The sequence below is a fragment of the Pongo abelii genome, chromosome 12, assembly GCF_028885655.2.
Source record: "Pongo abelii isolate AG06213 chromosome 12, NHGRI_mPonAbe1-v2.0_pri, whole genome shotgun sequence".
Lineage (NCBI taxonomy): Eukaryota > Metazoa > Chordata > Mammalia > Primates > Hominidae > Pongo > Pongo abelii.
Window position 1 is genome coordinate 31861938 of NC_071997.2, and position 20405 is coordinate 31882342.

The window sequence follows — 20405 nt, forward strand, 5'->3', positions numbered from 1 at the left end:
ATTCACAGCAGTTTCTGTTTTGGGTGTCATATGCTAGGTATAAAGGTTAGATTCAAATAAAAAAAGTATTGAATTTCTCTTCTGAAGGTAATGTATGATATTTACTATAGGGGAAAAAAAGAGATAAGACATGGTTCCTGCTTTCAAGACGTTTGGAGTCTCTTTTGTGTTGATCTAGTAACGAAAGGTATGGTAGTATCACCTGAAATTAAAAAAGAAAAAGCCTCTCAGAAGGTTTTAGTTGACAGTTGAACTTTTTATATAGCGTATCCTGTTTGTAAGATGTTGTTTGCTTGCTATTTTTTCTTTGATAGTGTATTTTGAATTAAATTTATACATTTTTATTAATTGAATAAAATGTAATTATGTTGACATTATATGTACATATATACAGAGAGAGTATGCACACGTATGAACATGCACAGTTAGACTACCCTGTCTTGTGCAGCTTGTGTACTGAGCATCCCCTGCCCCCAGCAGTTGCAGATATATACTACCTGGGAAAAGTGAACAACAGAGACCGGGAACATGGAAAAAACTGAGTATGTGGCAAAAGATGAACTAAAACAAGGGCATTAAGTGAAAATGTAAATACTAATCAGTGTGACTGCAAGCATGCTCACTTCACTCAGCTCCCAAAATGGTGGCAGACACACTTATTACAAATGCTGTATCTTTTTCATACACCCTTTCCTCAACCCCGTAGGATATCGGAAGGATTCCCAGAATATTGTGACGATTTCTCTCTGGAGATAACTGACCAGCCCAAAGGAAGTAAGGCCCCAGTGAAATGATCAGGGTGAATCATAATCACCTTACTCTGTTGCTAAGTAGTTGCCAGGTGCTGTTTGTCTATACAGTCCTTATAGTTTGCATTTTAGGATCTTAAATGTAAATGGACAGCCAAGATTACCAAGACACTGAGAAAAATCTCTAACATGAAAGATTTGGAAACAAATAGGAAAAAGAACTCGAAAGATATAGAGACAGTGGGGGAACAGAGCAAAGCATCTCCTACATATATACATATACACACGAACAGACACAAGACCTTATCCTTGGAAAGAGAAGATACTGTATTTATGGAACAAGAATACTCAGAAATTAAGAAGGAATTCTTGAGTTTTTTTTTTTTTTTTTTTAAATGAACACTCCCAGAAAGTGGGGGAGAAAAGACAAGTTGGTGGATAATAGGACAAAAGGAAAACTTACAGAATCAATCCAGGATGTCCAACTTGTATTTAATAGATGTTCTAGGAAGTGAATACTACAGAAAGAACATACAGGAATAATTTAAGCAAAATTTCCGGAACTAAGAAATACGAGTTTCTGGATTGAAAGCCTCGCTGAATACCCAGCACATGAATGAAAAAGGGCTCACACAAAGGCACATACATTATCGTGTATGTACACATATATACATGCATCATCATCTTTAGAATATTGAGGATGAAAAGAGGATCCTAGAAGCTGAAGCTGGGAGCTGGTAGAAGAGTGTGGAATGGGTCCTGTACTAAGTATCAAGAATCTGAACGGTCTCAGAATCTCTAGGAGCAACATCAGAAACTAGAAGATGACATAGCAATGCCTTCGAAACTCGGAGGGAATGTTAATTTTCTTCAGCGGAAATTGTGTGTAACATGTTAGGGTAAATAACAATTTTGCAAAGTTCCCAGAGATTTTTTTGTTTCATTTTGTTTTGTTTTGCCTATTCTTCAAGAAGCTGCTGGAGGATGTGTTCCAGCAAAGTAAGAAAGAAGATGACAAGGATTCCTGGGAAGTTTGTGGACAGAAATATAGGATGAATGGAAAACAGTCAGTCTCCAAAAATAAAGAAAGAATACCTGATTTCTTCAACCATGTTGAAAGGAGTGTTATGGTAGTGCAAAAGACTTTATAGATTATTTGTAATAGGTCCATAGAAACAACCGTGTTGAAAGGAGTGTTATGGTAGTGCAAAAGACTTTATAGATTATTTGTGATAGGTCCATAGAAACCCAGTGGAACAAACAAAAAGTGAGATGGGTAATAACACCTTGATAAATAAAGATGGCATAGCCATTAAAGTTATAGTTGTTAGACACTAGAGCAGGAGCATCATTCATTTTATGACCCCATCTCCACCCATGGGAAGCTGATGAGTTTTGTGTATTGAATTCGAAGAGCAGAGAATGGGGGAAAAGGAGATTCCCCCATTGAAAACCTATATAATGAGAGAGGCGGGACCAAAAGCAGACTCAGAACTTCACTGAGAATAATGGGGGTATAGTAGTCAGGTGAGAGAGACTGGAGTACCAAATCATCGTTGCTATCCAGTTATTCCAGATGAAAGATACTACTTTACATTTCTTAGGGCATCATTTTTAAGTGTTGGCTTTCAGATTAAATACTAGTTGAGAGTGGTGGGAAGACCCAGAAGGAATACGTAAACTATAATAAATATGTACTTTGTATAGCCATTATAAATATGTCTAATATCCCTGATAGCTTTACCCTAAGCTTTCTTGTTTAATGGTTAATTTTAGTTTCACAAATAAAGTTTGTGTTAATATTATTGGCTCTCTGTGTCTGGGAATTTGATGGCTGTGCATCCTCTAGAGTTGTTCCTACCCAGTAGCCACTAGCCACATTTGGCCATTTAAATTAAAATTAACTTCAGTGCAACAAAATTAAAAACTCAGTTTTTCATTCATACTAGCTATATTTCAGGTGCTCATTAGCAACATGTGACTAGTGACTACGGAGCAGTGCAGAGACAGAACATTTTTATTATCCCAGAGAGTCCAGAGTCTAGCTTGTGCTTTACTGGCAGACAGCCTTGAGCTAGAAGAGTGAGTTGTCATCACGTGCCCGGCATGTCACCTTGCTCTGTTCTGTAGGGTTACATAGAACAGTCTGGATTTAGAAAGGCTGAGTGAGTCTGGTGATTCAGTAGCACCTTTTACACCTGTTGATGGGATGGTTAAGAGTATGTATGGGCCGTAGAGGCAGAGCAGCTCTTCCAGCTGGGGGCTTGCTGGTTGTGTGACTTTGGGCAAGTCACTTACCTTTTCTGAACCTGCTTTTGCATCTGTAAAGCAAGGATGAAATAATGATTTCCTTGGGTTGTTAGGAGAATTATATTAGGTAAAATAAGTGGAATAGAAATATCAAATACTTAGCATAGTGCCAGGCACATAGTAGTAAACATTTGCTCAGTAGCAGTTTCTGAAATACTTACATTAATAATAATGGTCCTGGTTATTCTCGTTGATGTCAGTTCCTCTTTTCCTGATGTGTGCTTCTTTTTTCCCTTTTTAAAATTCTTTGTCTTTCTTTGCTGTATTTCTATTTCCCTTTATTTCTTTCTCTTAATGTATTTTTCTTCTGACTTAAGGGTCCTGCATATAACCCTGTTAATGATATCCATGAATAAAGAATTTTCTGTCCCCTAATTGCTGTGGTGCAGTGAGCAGTGGGGAATAATTGTTAATCAAAATGAAACTAAACCCTATAAGGATTCACAGAATCACAATACTTTTGACCAACATTCATGAGGAAGCCCTTACTTATGGGTCCGAGGGGCAGTGTGGAAATAATTGGCCAGTAGATATGGGGCCCATGAACCTCACCTCATTAGTGTCCCCCTGTGACTGACTGATCAGCACACTATAACATCATGAGAAAGATGGCAGGAAGATCCCTGGTAATTATACATTTTTACTTACATAGCAACAAAGGAGAGAGCGTGAAGCTAGAAGGCAGCAGGAACGTGAACAGCGAAGGAGAGAACAAGAAGAAAAGAGGCGTCTAGAGGAGTTGGAGAGAAGGCGCAAAGAAGAAGAGGAGAGGAGACGGGCAGAAGAAGAAAAGAGGAGAGTTGAAAGAGAACAGGTTAGTTCACAGATAACATACCAGGCATACACTTGTGAAGTTTGTTACTTTGCAGAGCTGGGAGATTTTTAGAAAGTACACACACACGTGATGCATACACACATGTACACACATACACATATACTTAGAACTTCAGATGTATGAACGTGGTGAAACACAGTTGGAATGACACCAATAAACTGAGTCTCTTGTCTTAAAAAGGGTTTATAAATCATTACACTTTAGGAACCTGTTGAAACCAGTTAAGTGGTCTCTAAATAGTATAATACCTGAAAGATGTCTGCATGTATCTTCTCAGGCTTGGCTTAAATGCTGTAGACCCCAAATATATGGGTGATAATTAACTTTTTTTTAAAAAAAAATGAAATTAAAAACCACCAGTAAGAAATTTCTTATGAGAAATATTTGAATATCCAGTTGCTAAGTGAATATTGTAATATATATCAGCATGTAATTCCGTATATACACGGCGCATTAAAAAAACTAACATTGATGAGTTCAACCAAAAAAGATCAGGTTTTAATAATATTTGCAGCATTTTATTAATGTCAGGTATGATTTTATTTAGAATTCTTTTTTTGTTTCCTGAACCACCTGTAGAAACACAAATTGCCCTTAGCCTCTTTGCCTTTCTTGTCTTTGAATTTATCTCTTTGTTATGAGCTTGAAATAAAGAAAAAAATGATATGTGAGGACCAATTTAAATAGCACTTGGTATCTGTATTTTAAACTTAAAAACCATGGTGTTAACTTTCAAATGTGACTGTTCAGCTGCCGTCCTTTATGCTTATCATGTGTCTTGGGCTTTCTAAGCTTTGGATCTGCGTGCTTCTCGGTGTTTTCCCAGGAATTTCAGTGACGCTTTTTATGTTACCTAATTGACATTGTCAGCCATTTAACTGTGTAGCGCGTGTGCTTTAACATTCCACTTATGTTTATACCTGGGGTCTGCAAAGAGGAAAACATTCAAGCTTTTAAGAATTAAATCACCTAGAAATAATGATTACAGGTCGATCGTGAGAGGAGGGTATGATGGTAGCAATTCATCTTTAATGCTCTAGTGGCAGTCATTAAATTTTGTGAATAGCAAGTATTTGGCACCACTTTTTAAAAAAAAATTCTAAAATCGGTTTTATTCTGTTTTTCCCTATTGTGAAATAGTAATTCCTATGTTAACAGTGCTGTAGGACGCATTTCATTTCAGCATAAGTGTGTATATTTGTGTAGATGTGTGTTGTATATTGTTTGTTCATTGACTATGTGTTAGGACCTTTGTGATTTGGAGAGGACATGATTTTCCAGTTGTCCCTGTGGTTTGAGGGCAGAAAACAAATGAGTGTACTGACTTGATCTTTCAAGTTAAGATTTAATTCTGTTTTGTTCAAAAAAGAAAATGAGTTGAAAGTCAGGTTTCTTTGCTCAGTCACAGTTGGATTAAGGCCACAAGCCTTGCTAGGGTAGGTATTGCTGTAGCATGTACCATGGAGGGTCAGGCATAGACACAAGAGGTGTAGATCCCAGGTCATAACCAGATATGTTTGTCAGTAGCCTTCTGAGTAAGTCCGCCCCACCCCCCGCCCACACCCCCCCAGTTGGCTTTTTTGGCCCAGTTTTCTTTGTAAAGTAAGGATTTCTAAGGATTTTTGTATGCTGTAATTTCAGTATTCTCCCAGAGATATTGGTTAACTAAAACTTCTGTTCAGCCCATATTGATGGCTATTTTTGTTTAAAGATGTGCACCATGACACAAGGGGATGGTCAGCAGTAGACACTCTAAAAAGGGAATCTGAATTTCAGGATAAAATGTCTCCTTGTAGTCCTTCTTAGTCTATTCCTCTTCTAGAGCTTTTTTCCCTGTCCAAAAAAAGGAAGCCTCTTTTGCTTGTAAAACGTTTTATGCTTTTCAAGGTTATTTCATATCGATCTCATGTCTGAACCTTACAAAAATTCCTGAGGGTTGGGAGAGGAGATTTGGGATGCTCATTTCTCAAATGAGGAGACTGAGAAAAGGGGAGCTTTAGAGCATGCTAGGGATCATAGAGCCAGTCCTCAGTGGAACAGGGACTGAGGCCTCCTGGTATCCCTGTCCAGGGATACGCATGCAGCTTCGAAGTAGGGTTTTACCCCTCTCCATAACATATTTGGGATGTGTTTACCTGTTTTCATTGTTATAATGACTAATCATTCTCTTCTCATTGAAAAGAAAAACCAACCCATCCTCACCTCCTCCTCTCTGTCTCTCCCGTTGTCCTTGTCTGTCTCTGTCTGTCACACACACACAAGCTCATCATGGAGCCTGGGTCTGTTGCCCAAGTCTGGAATGTAGTCTTTCCAGGTGCCTTTGGAATTGTTAGTGAAAGCATGAATCATGTTTGTTGTATTTTATTATTAAGCAGGTTTTGGTTTTAGGTTTCAAAAATTGGTGATCCGTGCTTGTTATAAATAATGACGAATAAGCAGATATTTACTAATCAGAACCATCTGATCCTTTTTAATTAAACTCTTGATTTCTCTGAGGTTTACCAACCTTAAGAGGAACGGCATACTCTTTTAAAATTCTGCATTTGTATACAACAGCTGTGTTCTAACAGAAGTACTCTTAGATCCCTTCATGTATATTATGGGAATGCATATCATCATTTGTTAGACTCCTTAGGTCTTACTGGCCAATTTGAATTTCTTGGAGAAATCTTTAGCAATAGATTTTCTTCAGGTATTTACCACTAAGTGAATTGTCACTAAAGGTGATTGGAGCAAATGGTTCTTGGTGCTCCATTCAGCTGGTTCTGATGCTTTTCTTTGGGATAAATTGATTGCTGGGTGATTTCTGTGTGACAGGAGTATATCAGGCGACAGCTAGAAGAGGAGCAGCGGCACTTGGAAGTCCTTCAGCAGCAGCTGCTCCAGGAGCAGGCCATGTTACTGGTAAAGCCCCGCCTCTGTTTCATTCTGTAGCATCAGGGCTCCTTCATTCGTCCCCTAAGTCGGGCAAGCTGTGGTGGTCACCAGACCATTTTGGTTTTGCTGTGGGCAGCCAGGCTGAAATAGTGATGCCCATTTTATGGTCCTATTGCTAGCACATTGCAACATGGTCTTTATTTATTTGTTTATTTCTCTTTAATAAGTTAATTGTTCTTGTTTGGTAGATCAACAAGGTTTTGAACAGAACTTGGCACTCAGTGAACACGCTAGAATGCTGAGGGCAGTAGGTTGAAAGCACATGCCACAGGATTTTTACCTAGTATCTATACCACTAAAACTCACATTTAATTGAATTATCTCTTACTCTGTCCAACAATAATTATGGTTAGCAACAGCTGTGAGATTTTTCCACAGGTAATGTGCTATTTAAAATCCCAGCCATTTTGCTTTCTTACAAAACACAGAGGGAAAATGTATGGTCACTTTTTTTAAAAGCCGAACAAATCCAGAGAAGAGGCGAGCTCTCCAGTGTCCCATAGATTTAGTGTTATCCTCTCCCTCTCCAAGGAGTGCCGATGGCGGGAGATGGAAGAGCACCGGCAGGCAGAGAGGCTCCAGAGGCAGTTGCAACAAGAACAAGCATATCTCCTGTCTCTACAGCATGACCATAGGAGGCCGCACCCGCAGCACTCGCAGCAGCTGCCACCACCGCAGCAGGAAAGGAGCAAGCCAAGCTTCCATGCTCCCGAGCCCAAAGCCCACTACGAGCCTGCTGACCGAGCGCGAGAGGTATCGTCTTTCCTTTGTCACTTAGACATTGCCCTGGAAAGTTGTATAACGACTCTTCAGAACTGTGTCATATGAGTTCTAGAACGGGTCATAGAGGTTAGCTAATTATCTGGTTTCTTCATTTTCTAACTAGGAAATTGAGTTTCAGAGGAGTGGAGGGCCTTGCCCGAGGTTTCATATCCAGTCAGTGCTTTTTCCATAAAGGACCAGAGTGCCTCAGTTAACATATCCCAGAAGAACTTGAAACTGAACTAAAGAAAAAAATTACATGACACAGTCACTCTTAAAAATGTGGATGAGAGAAAGAGTGGTCTGATGAACTATTCTCCCAAGCTAGTATAAAGCTAAAGTGTGCCTGTGGCTCAACTTTCTGACTTTGCAGATGTCAAGATGCACTGCTAGATTGGTGCGTTAGGGCTACCCAGAGCCTCAGAGTAGGCTGCGGCAGGGACTGCTCGGGGGTGCAAGATGGGCGACAGGTGTGCCTCCAGAGGTGTTGAATCCTGGCCCACAGGTGGCGGCAGCCTTCTATTGTGTCTGCCCTCACAGGCAGTAGATTCTAGAAACAAGGGTTCTGTTTGTTCTGGAGTGCTTTTATATTTGGTGGAGTGAAATGCATTCCGGATTTCTGATGATAGTTTTTTAGTCTGTTGGTTTAGTTGCTTGTGACAGATTAATTTTTTTCTACTTTATCATCATATGCAGTCTTAGAATTCTGAGCAAGGAGGAGAGCTTAGAGAGACTGCCTTGCTAATTTTTATCTTCATAAATATTTTCTTTTTCCTGAATCTAATCCTAGCACTGCTTTATGTACCTTCTTTTTTCCAGCTACCCCTCTCTTTTCTTGTAGCAGAAGAAAACAGAAAACTTATCTTTAGATTTCTTCCACTTTTAGACTTTCTTTGATATTTCTGCTTTTCCCCTACTAACACTGAGTTATGTCTTCTAATTCTCTGATGCAGGTGGAAGATAGATTTAGGAAAACTAACCACAGCTCCCCTGAAGCCCAGTCTAAGCAGACAGGCAGAGTATTGGAGCCACCAGTGCCTTCCCGATCAGAGTCTTTTTCCAATGGCAACTCCGAGTCTGTGCATCCCGCCCTGCAGAGACCAGCGGAGCCACAGGTAGCGACAGCCAGCTTTGCTGTGGTTGAGGAGACTCATGCAACGGCTCGCTGAGCCACAGGCCTGCTGTAATATCACAGTTTAGTTTGTCACCACACTGAAAAAGAGGAGAGATTAGCAGGAGTGAGTTTAGACTAAAAGAAGGCATAGACTCAGTTGATAGGGAAATATCTTTTTCTTTCTTTTTCTTTTTTATGAGATTTCTGTGTACTCATTAAGAGTATCTAGAGTGAGTGATTTCTTCTAACTTTTTGCCTTCCCTAACTCAGGTGTTAAGTGCCACCTTTTTCTAATACAAAGATCTTTTAGTTTAGTTTTTAGAGAACTGGGATTATAACTACATAGAGGGAGGGCCAGAAATTTTCTTTGAAGTATTTTAAAAGTAAGTGCTTTACCGTATGAGCCCTGGCTCTTGGCCAGTCCTGTGAATGGGCCTTAGGTGGTGCCCCTGAAATTGCATGCAAAATGTCTTTATTTGTTCAAATGTGTATTTTTTGTGGGGGTGGGGGGAATGACCTTTTATCAGATTCTCACAGGGTTCAAGATCCAAAAAAGTTTAGATCTAGTGGCTTAGGTGTGGATTTCTCTGAAATAGGCCAGGGGCTGTGGCCTCTCCTTGGGTCTGCTGCAGCATTCCAGCCTTGGCTAGGTGAGGGGAACTGTTGGACTGATGCTGTGTGGCTGGAGCAGAACCCACAGTGCTGTCCATAGAGGAGAACAGGCAACGAAGATCATGGCTAAAGATCTTAGAGATCCTTAAAATGCCGATTCCTAATCTCTTGCTGAAAATTACTGACTTTCAGATATTTTCCCACTTGCCACTCTGTAATCCAGAATATTAGGAATTCTGGATTCCTTAAGAACTTGGAGTTCTTAAGCTCGAGTTTACTTTTCACTGGTGTTTGCATGTTGGGGGGGACAAAAGTTTATGTTCTTGTGGCAGGAAACTGTGGGATCTGCAGCATGGAAGAGTTAAAAAAAAAAAAAAAAAAAGGGCTGGGGCACAGTGGCACACGCCTGAAATCCCACCACTTTGGGAGGCTGAGGCAGGCAGATCACCTGAGGTCAGGAGTTCGAGACCAGCCTGGCCAACATGGCGAAACCTCATCTCTGCTAAAAATACAAAAATCAGCCGGGCGTGGTGGCAGGCACCTGTAATCCCAACTACTCAGGAGGCTGAGGCAGGAGAATAGCTTGAACCCAGGAGTGGAGGTTGCAGCTTTCAGTGAGCTGAGATAGTGCTACTGCATGCCAGCCTGAGTGACGGAGTGAGACTCCATCTTAAAAAAAAAAAAAAAAAAAAAAAAAAAAGAACAGCTAGGACTGAGGCCAGGGCTGTGTGAGGGTGAGTGGGTATTTCCATGGGACCAGCAGTTTCTTGAGTCCCAGGAGAGCTAGCAGATGGGTAGCTCCAGAGAGGAGAGGATAGAAAGGAAAGAGGAAAGCAGGAGAGGGTAAATGGACACAACTAAAAAAGGATGAGAAGAGAGACTACTAGAATAGGTCTGAGGACTCGTGTTCTTAGCAACTTTGCAGTGCTTGAAGATTAAAAGTTTTCACACTGCAAGTTAAACTTCGCGTAAATGGAGAATCTTTATTTGGCCACTAATAATTTAGAAAATAGGAGTTTCTGAATTATCTAATTTTTGCATTTGTTATGAATTTGTGTAGTAACTAGAAAGAGTCTCCCATTTCCTCCTCCTGTTCATTCTTTGGGGGAAACTTTTCTCGTGTAGGACTCTATTTTAAAACTCATTTTTGATTATAATTTCAGGTAATACTTTGAATTACATGCTTTACCTCTGAAAATCTTAAACATTTTAGAAGTCTAGGATTATACCAGTATCTGGTATTATACAAATCTCATCTGTATATTGTAGAAATCATATACCAGAACTAATTTCACATCTTGTATTTGGAAAGGTTGAACAAATTGATTCAGTATTTTCAGTTTCTGTCAAGTACGTTGATGTAATAGATATGTAGCTATCATTTTTTCAATTGCCATATTGAACAATCATTTTGGAACAGTAAAACATAATTTAATGAAAATATTTTATGGATTTTTTCAGAGATCATTTTCTCGATTTAGAAGCAACCAGATAAACTCAGTTGACAAGTAATTGTCATATTTTTGTAATTTCCCAAGTGGAAGGAATACCCCAACAATAGTCAATTCAGGGAATCCATGGTACTGAATATTTTTAAAGAAATCACAATTCTTTATTTTCATCACTAATATGAAAGTATATGGAGATATCTGGGTTATGGGTGTTTGTAGACTTGGGAAAAATAAGAAAAACTGTTGGTATATTTGAAAAATTAGCTGTTGTTGAGATATTATAGTCTCAAAACGTGGGGTTTGTCTTTGCTCGTTGAACGTGCCATTTTGTTACTTGGTCTGGTGTAAAATCTGACACTGCAGGTAATGTGAGGATGGCTAGGTAGGTTTGCACATTTGGTAGTGCGCTTTATCTTAGGATTTTTCTGCCTCTCTCTGCCTTTCCAGTCTCTGCTTTGACATGGATGTGCATGCAACACATCGTACCCCCTTTGGGCTCTGAGAGCCTCTTTGTTGGGGGGAAAAAAATCTTCACATTAACTGCTATCTGTAATGTTTGTCTGGATATCAAAAAGAGTTTTCCTTGTAAATGTACATTTGTTCTTTTCTACATACTGTGTTCCCAGACCACTTCTTCACTTTGAAGTGTAACTGTTTCACTGCGTGGCTGACCTAACACTGTACCACCCCGGTGTGTATTCCGCCTCTGCCAGTTCCTGCTTTGGATTTGGTATTGACCAGAAAAGCCAGTTTTATGCAGAACGCATTGAATGTTTTGTGTTTTGTTTTCTTGTAAGGTACAGTGGTCCCACCTGGCATCTCTCAAGAACAATGTTTCCCCTGTCTCGCGATCCCATTCCTTCAGTGACCCTTCTCCTCCCAAATTTGCACACCACCATCTTCGTTCTCAGGACCCATGTCCACCTTCCCGCAGTGAGGTGCTCAGTCAGAGCTCTGACTCTAAGTCAGAGGCGCCTGACCCTACCCAAAAGGCTTGGTCTAGATCAGACAGTGACGAGGTGCCTCCAAGGGTAAGGAGCAGAAAGACAGATGTGTGCTGCTTTTTTCCTTTTTGTTATTTTTTTTTTAAAGATTATTTATTTTAATTATGGGTATGCGACTTTATCAAATTTAAAGGGGCATTGAAATTTCAAAGGGACTTTTTAATGGTAAGGATAAAGTTCCATAGTTAGGCAATTTTATTTAGCCAGTGGCCAGTTAGTGTTTTATTTTTGTTAACCCTAAATAAGGTAGCAAAATGATGTAAGAGTAAGTCTACAAAGAATAGGCTTCTTAAACAAATTCATAATCTATTTTAGCAGTTTTTCTATATGTTTATACAGAAGCTATGCAGTTTTGCAATATTAATGTCAACATTTTTAGAAAAAGTCTTATAAGAAAAATTTTATTTTCTTTTTAAATGTAGGAGATTTTGTTTTGTTTTTGTGTTTACATAATAGTGAAATTAAACAAAAGAGCCCGTGTCAATTTATTTTTCCTCATTTGGAATTTGCTTCCTCTGAATATTTTCTTGCTTCCTGCCAGTCTTTGCTTCCTGCTGATCCATTTATAGACCATTGTTTGGTTTCTTTGAGCTTATTTTCCTGATTCTCACATTATCTCAGCAAATGCTTTGTATGTCCCTGCTACCAAGCTTCAGTCCAAACATCATTTAAATGTTACAGGAGCATAGAAAGCCTGTTTGTACTGGCTTCTTGAATGTTTGTGACTAAATTTTCTCTCCGATTGTATCAGTGTAGGACCAGAGAGGGAGTTGGGGTGGGGAGTGGAGGTGATAGGAAGGACTGTTTTTAAATATTAGGACTGCTTTAAAAATATATTTTGGTAGGGAAGTATTTTTTTTCCTTCTCCTGTTTTCAATAATTTAATTGCTATATTTTCTACTTAAAGGTTCCTGTGAGAACAACATCTCGCTCCCCTGTTCTGTCCCGTCGAGATTCCCCACTGCAGGGCAGTGGGCAGCAGAATAGCCAGGCAGGACAGAGAAACTCCACCAGGTAAAAGACAAGTGAGCACTGAGAACAGGCCTTCTGTGCAGTCTACCACAGCCTTACATTGTCTGTTTCATAAAAATGCTCTTAAACACAGATGTTCTGGGGCAAAGAGATTATCAGTTATAAAAGGAAAAGCTGCCATAAAATCCATCAATGTGGATGGCATCAAGTTGATGTGTAGTAAAAAGTGGGTTTGAATCCGGATGTGTATTGTAGTAACTCTGAAATTTAAACTACTTTTCTCTGTAAGAATAAATGGAGGGAGCAGCAAGGAAGGGGGAGAGGTTCTAAGAGAACTGTGATCTGGGGGAGCTTTTCATTTAAGGGACGTTGTAAGGCCTGTGGCATAAAACAGAAATCACAAACAGGTTACTAAAGAAGTCACTGGTTGACTTCACAGTCTGCAGTAAACAAGTGAATTCAGCAAATAGTATCCTTTTTAGGTTCTAGAGCTGCTCTGTCCAGTACAATTAGCTACAGAAGCTTCCTTATATTTAAATTAAAGTTTAAATTTAGTTAAAATGAAATACAGTGGAAACTTCATTCCTTAGCGCACTGGGTATATTCATGAGCTCTATAGCCACATGTAGCTAGTGGCTATGATATTATCCAGCTCAAATATAGAACATTTTCATCATAACAGAAAGCTTCATTGACCAGCACTATCATAGGGAAGAAAAGATGATTATGTTGAACGTTTTATATCTTGATCATCACTGAACCTCTAAAGTTAGCCTTCTGCACATGGAACCTTGGTCTGACTTTGAGGTGTCAGATGGATGATAGCCCAAAAGCTGCACAGAATCCTCAGCACTGCTAATGGCAGGGGGACTATGGTGTTCTTCCCTGACCAAGTCTGTGTCATTAATTCTTACCTAGCACATGTGTGCTTTGGGTCCATCCATGGCAGGAAATCCATCCCAGCTCATGCTTTCTGTACTGTTTCCAACAACCCATACAAAGGACTATTCTTTGTAAGTGTCAGTCTTTGAGAACAGTAACAGGCAGGTGAGAGCAGCAGCCTGGAAACAGAACATAGTTTTGTGTATAATTATACAAATACAGAGTGTTTTCCTAATATTAAGAACTGACTTGTAGCTGTGACAGAAATGGTGCTACTTCTACACTGAACAGTAGCATTGTATCTCACACCGGATGATTTTAGATCTACTAATGGTAGGATATCATTTAGCATACAAACTAAAAATAGATAAAAATCCATGAACAATGTCATTATATCTTTTGGTGAATTTAATGTTGAGTGCTGTTTATAGACTGGTTTTTGTCTCCCTACACTTTAAAGACATTGGATGGGCACACCATGCACATGTTTATAATTTGGTGCTGCATCTAGAGATGATACATTAGCTGTTCTCTCTTCTTCTTTTCTAACAGTAGTATTGAGCCCAGGCTTCTGTGGGAGAGAGTGGAGAAGCTGGTGCCCAGACCTGGCAGTGGCAGCTCCTCAGGGTCCAGCAACTCAGGATCCCAGCCCGGGTCTCACCCTGGGTCTCAGAGTGGCTCCGGGGAACGCTTCAGAGTGAGATGTAAGCTGCCTTTCCTTTCCTTTTTCCCTGCTAATGTTTTGAGCTGTGATCCATATATTGGAAATTTGTCTTAATCTGTGGTTTGCGTATAGTCGCACGTCACAAAACAATGTTTTAGCATAGGTTGCTAGTGACAATAATAGTCATCCTGATTTTAATCATAAAGGAGCTAAATTTTGAGAGCTTTATATATACCTAGCACTGTGAGCGCTTTACAATTTAGTGGGATTAACTAACTTTCCCAAGGTAATTGGCTGATGTGTGAGCTAGGATTTGAACCCATTTCTTTCGGTCTGGGCTCCAGAGCCTATACCGTCATCAATATTGGTTATTTTAATGTACTCATAATAGATGAGTGAATATTCCCTCTACTGTATTATTGACAAACTATGACAAGGTATATATTGTGAACACGTGTCAAAGTGAGTGTGATGATGGAGGGTTTAAGTAGAGTCAGGAAGGCTGCTGGAGCCCTCCTTGGGCCCCCTCTGCTCTGTGATTCAGACCTGCATGTGGAGAGCCTACCGTGAGTGGGCAGACAGGAGTGGGCGGGGTGGGCAGGGCAGCTTCATAATACACATCCATATGTTGATATGTGTCTGTCCATCTTGTCCCTTTTGAACCCAACAGCATCATCCAAGTCTGAAGGCTCTCCATCTCAGCGCCTGGAAAGTGCAGTGAAAAAACCTGAAGATAAAAAGGAAGTTTTCAGACCCCTCAAGCCTGCTGTAAGGATTGTGCAGGATCAGTTTTACTTATTTCAGACTTGAATGAGATCTTTCTATTAAAAATATGTGGTTGAGAGGCCTGCAGTCTTTTTCTGCGAGGGCCCCTCACAGATTTGAGGAATTATAAGGAATGACCTAAACCCCAGACATAATTGTTCCCTTCCATTGGTATCATCTACTTTCCCTGTTTAAAGTCTCAAGTGAGTGAAACCTTTTTTCTATTGTTCCAGCCATACACTTGGTGTACAGTCAGCCTTACAAAATAATGCAGAACAAAGTACAGTTCTTATTTAATGAAATTTCCTTCTAAGGAAACTGATGCTTTAAAAAAAATACAAAAGAAAGAAAAGGCTTTTTATCTCTTTCTTGGCATTAACCTTTACTTATTCTTCGTGAGTTTGGCATTTACAATACTGGCTTTTAGACTAAGTTTTTAAAAGTCACCTTCTTAAACTCACTGGTTGCCTACCTTCTGCTTTTTGGTACCTGGGGTGATAGTTGTGACTGCTTCTCACCCTTCTCTTTTAATCCCTCTGATGTTACCTGACCATGTAATTGTGCACACTTTGTGGAATTTTAAGCCTGTCAGAGTTTTCATTTCCTGCTTGAACTGATTTCTGTACTTCTCCCTCTCCCCTTCTTTCTCCCGCGCTTCCTTGTACTGTGCATTCCTCATCAACGATGGCATCTCGGACTCCATGAAACTGCGCTGTACTGAAGGGCGAAGTGGTAAGCGCCATCTCTGAAAAGTTCCACTTCAGAGCAGCACTCTGACTGCCTGTCAGCTCAGCTTGTATTCGAGCTGCGGTCCTGCTCCTTCCTCAACTTGACTTCTTGTTCTTTTCTAGAATTTAAAAACCTTAAATTTTACTCCAGTTTTCTTAACATAACATTTGCTGTATTTATTGTTGTTAAATGTAGCTTTTTTGAGTAACTGTTTAAAAAGCTTCAGCTATAACCACGAAATACTAATAGCAAGACTCAGAGCCCATCACTGTTATTTCAGTGGCTCAAGCTCAAAGAAAAGAAACATTCTCAACTATGAAAAAAATAGAAAACCAAGTTGGAACTGCTAGAAATTAAAGACAAAAAGAGCTACATAGACTGCCTTTTAAAAAAGTGATTACTTTTACATAAAATTCCCCAAAAAAGATGAATTTGGAGTTTTATTTGAAAATGTGGAGTATAAATAGTAATCACTCTTGAAAATTATATTTGGTGGATTGATTGAGTCTTAGAGTATCTCAGTGTGGAAGAGTAAAGGGAAACTAAGCCTTTTGAACAAATTCCACTATTGATTTCTTTTGGATGTTCCGTTTCATATGTGGTGTTACAGGGTGATGTGGGTAAGGCTTGAAGGAGGGCGATAGGGACGCCCACAGCCTCCTGCCCCCAGCACTCAGGGTCGCACTGTCTCTTCATGTGTCACGGACTTGTCCATGAATGTGGCAGGTTGTGAACAGTCGGTGAAGTGAGATGTCAGTGGCATCCTAGTGCTCACTTCACTCTTCTTTCATTTTAATGTAGGTTTGAAGTTTTTTGTTTTTTCAGTATGAGGTAAAATTCTAGATCAACAAATGTATATACACAGATCCTTGAGCTTTGGTGTAAAGACACATGCCTATATGACAAAGTCTTCTTTAAAAAGGGGGCAGTCCAGAAAGCAAGCCTCTTGTTACATAGGCCTGATTTAAAGAGTTTTGGGAGGGAAGTTATGTTTCTACAACTTTTGTTAATAAAATATTAAACCTAAAATGTTGATTTTAGTAAAATATTAATATTTATTACTAAAATTTCATAAATATCCTATAACTAGTAAATAAAAACATTAAATATTAAACCTTAGAGCTTTGAAGTTTTTAATAATAAAAGTTGAAGTAAAATAAAAATGTATCCCTCAAAACCTTTTATATGAGTCTAAAGAAGACTTTGTCATATAGGGAGATGTCCTTAAAACAAAGTCCAAGAGTCTGTGTATATACATTTGTTGATCTAGAATTTTACCTCATATTAAAAAACAACAATAATACTATCAGCTTATCATAAGCAGATCTTTTTTTATTGTCATGGGATTTGAACTGTGTATGACATGTTTGACTTTTTTTTGGTGTCTTCTATTTTTTTTTTTTATCTCTCTCTTGACTTTCTTTGGTCTTTTCTATCAAAAGCCATAGGAGCTCACTTTCTTATGAAACTGGGTAACTACAAAAGTCTTACAAAACTGTGACATTGTGGCAATTTATGGTTAAAGAACTTCTCATCTTCTCCTGTCCCTGCCCCTGCTTGCCTTACTCTCTCTTTTCTGTCCTTTGCTTTAGGATCTGACCGCACTGGCCAAAGAGCTTCGAGCAGTGGAAGATGTACGGCCACCTCACAAAGTAACGGACTACTCCTCATCCAGTGAGGAGTCGGGGACGACGGATGAGGAGGACGACGATGTGGAGCAGGAAGGGGCTGACGAGTCCACCTCAGGACCAGAGGACACCAGAGCAGCGTCAGTCCCTGGTCTCTTTTAGAGCAGATGAGACTGTTCTCTCAGAACCTGCTTTCCACTGGGACCTAGTTGTTCCTAGACTATTCTGTGACCCCATGAGCACTTACTATGTAGTTCTCGTGGATTCAGCAGCAGGCCTCCTTGTGTTTCCCCTTCTCTTCGTTGGTGTGTGCATGTGTCAGTGCTTCCCCCAGCACCCCAGCGTGTACTCTATTTTTTCCTTTTGATTTGAGGATATATGATCCAGGGGAAATTTCAGTTTGGTATAACTACTTTAATTAGCCATAATTATTCATTCTAAGTTTTTGCTCAGAAACAAATGGCGCTGGAAAGAAATTCTTTGTTAAAGGGAGAAAGCTAAGCAGTTGCTTTTTTGGAGGAGGCTTTATATCGGTGGCGTCATCTCATGTTTTGATTTTGAGAAGGCAAAAAGCCTAAACCGGATCTCCTTGACTCCAGAGATTAAGGCCTTTCACTTCTGGACTTTTTCTCCATAGGTCATCTCTGAATTTGAGCAATGGTGAAACGGAATCTGTGAAAACCATGATTGTCCATGATGATGTAGAAAGTGAGCCGGCCATGACCCCATCCAAGGAGGGCACTCTAATCGTCCGCCAGGTACCCGTGTCTTCTCTGTCGTCAGAGGCTGAGCTTCTCCTGTGGTCATTAACCCACTTGCTCATTCACTCACTCATGCTGTTTCTCCATCATCATCTGTTTTCATGTTAACAAGTCCCAGAGGGTCAAGTGTCGAGTGTCGGGGGCTAGGGAGGCAGGTGTGTACTGCATGCCCAGAAGGTAGCGAGTAATCTCCACCCCACATCGCTGCTCCTCTGCATGTCTGCGGCAGCCCTCATTTAAGCACCACGCTGAGTCTCACAGTCTATGTCTGAGTGGGAGAGAAGCCACAGGGAGTCCTTAAACAGGCTCGCAGAGTGAGGAAGCAGGTCTGGAGTCTGGCAGAGCAGCCACCATGGCTCTGCAGAGCACACTGGGCTCTGAGTGTCTGCAGTGCCACAGTGGGAGCGGGTGAGGCAGGCAGGACGAGCCTCATCACAGGCCCAGAGACTTGGAGAGCAGAAGGGTTCGGGAGGTTTCTCTTCTATGTTCCAAAATGTTAGTTTTCTCACTTGTTGAATAATGAAATGTGTGCCACCCAGATATGCTCAGTTTGGATCACTAAGCTTTATAACTGTCTGTTCATTTCTTAGCTTAGACTTAATTAAAGTGATACGCTTCTCATTTAAATAGAACAGGGCACCTATTTAGTATTTTGGACTTTGCCCTAAGTGTGTTTCATGCTATGGCAGTGCATTCGGATGGAAAGTAGGAAGAACATGGAAAAGACCAGGATTCAGAGAATCCACAGGTACTTTCTGGAGCTTTACAAAGAAAGATTTAAAAAGAAAAAAAAAAAGGGATACTGGTTTTGGTAACAGAAGCTAGCACAACAGATAAACCAGATTAAACACTCACTGCTTGAGTCGTGCAGCCACCAGATTAGGTACTTTGAATTCTGTTGGCTCAAGTTAGGTATTTGGTGAGGAAGTGTGAGCAGTTCAGGCTAATTTCTTTGGTTTTTCCTTGGTAATTTAGCAGAGTTTATAAGTCACACAGCACCTTAAACAAAGCGGTTATCAATAGGGCCATAGGCAATTTCAGCAGCGCTTGAGCGAGACAAGTGTGCCTGTTTTTTCTACAGAGTACAGTTGACCAAAAGCGTGCCAGCCATCATGAGAGCAATGGCTTTGCCGGTCGCATTCACCTCTTGCCAGATCTCTTACAGCAAAGCCATTCCTCCTCCACTTCCTCCACCTCCTCTTCCCCATCCTCCAGCCAGCCGACACCCACCATGTCCCCACAGACACCCCAGGACAAGCTCACTGCTAATGAGGTATGTCTCGCACCACAGCTGGCTGCTTTCCTGGGGTTAGACCAGCACTGCCTAGGAGTTAGTTTGCAAAGGAGACCTTTCCAACACCCTCACCCTTTCCCTTCCCACCCTGCTTTCTCTGTCACCTACCCTTCTCCCCAACCCCAAGTAACATGTTTCAGATCTGCATATAAACCCCTTAACCCTAGATCAGCTCCCCTAAACTTGCCAGTTCACTGTTTACTGTTCTGTAGATAAGTATAGTTGCATGGCTTTATCTAGTTTATTCTTTAAAAATCTAAATAAAATGATTGCTGTGTCCTCAGACCCATATTATGTATTTGGCATGAAATTCTTATAGTTATTTGTGGAATCTGCCTTTTTCATTCTTTTTATCTAATAAATAAAATATAGGAAGATTTGGTTCTGCAGGCTTGGCCTTATCTGGACAAACTTGTGATCCTGTACAGGAATCTCTTTCAAACAGAACTGATTTTTTTTTTTTTCTTGTTTGGGGGGTGGGTTGTTGGTTGATTACTCTTACTTGTTTTCACCAACCCTGTTAAGGATTTCGTTCTTTGAAATTTACAATCACTCAGAGGTTTAGAAGCCAAATTATTTTTGGGAAACCTAGAAAAAATTAGGATGTTAAGCAAGAAGGACAAAGGTTTGAGCTTGTTTTTAATTTAAAATTTTGTGTGGGAAATCTGTGTGCTCCTTTGAAGGCTTGGTTGTGGTGCTCGGTCTGGGTGTTAGCTCAGTCTGGGTGATTCTTTGCTCTTTGAACAGGGTTATACGCCAGGTGTAGTGGCATAGCCCACTTGAGCACCCGTATTGAATTAAACAAGTGATTTGATTCCACAGAAGATTTGGTTTAAGTGCCTTTATCTACCAGTTGAGGAAGGTTAGAAAGAATCAGAAAAATCCTCTCCTCCTGAGGAGCAGGGGCAAGTCAGCTGCTTCCTAGACAGGCTTGGC

The 20405-nt window shown here is 40.2% G+C and overlaps 1 protein-coding gene across 50 annotated transcripts in view; it reads left to right on the forward strand.

Moving 5' to 3' along the window:
* MAP4K4 (mitogen-activated protein kinase kinase kinase kinase 4) overlaps positions 1-20405 on the forward strand; it is a 190912-nt gene that overhangs the window by 151582 nt on the left and 18925 nt on the right. For 3 of the 50 annotated variants that reach the window (XM_054547358.2, XM_054547361.2, XM_054547362.2), the window contains 11 exons: positions 3712-3873; positions 6712-6798; positions 7456-7584; positions 8547-8708; positions 11568-11801; positions 12682-12788; positions 14181-14332; positions 14963-15060; positions 17379-17554; positions 18052-18172; positions 19257-19448. In XM_054547358.2, the coding sequence (XP_054403333.1) occupies positions 3712-3873; positions 6712-6798; positions 7456-7584; positions 8547-8708; positions 11568-11801; positions 12682-12788; positions 14181-14332; positions 14963-15060; positions 17379-17554; positions 18052-18172; positions 19257-19448 (1620 nt within the window). Of the gene's footprint in view, positions 1-3711; positions 3874-6711; positions 6799-7362; positions 7585-8546; positions 8709-11567; positions 11802-12681; positions 12789-14180; positions 14333-14962; positions 15061-17378; positions 17555-18051; positions 18173-19256; positions 19449-20405 lie in introns of all 50 variants that reach the window. The other 47 variants (XM_054547382.2, XM_063713371.1, XM_054547398.2 and 44 more) reach the window with 27 other exon arrangements.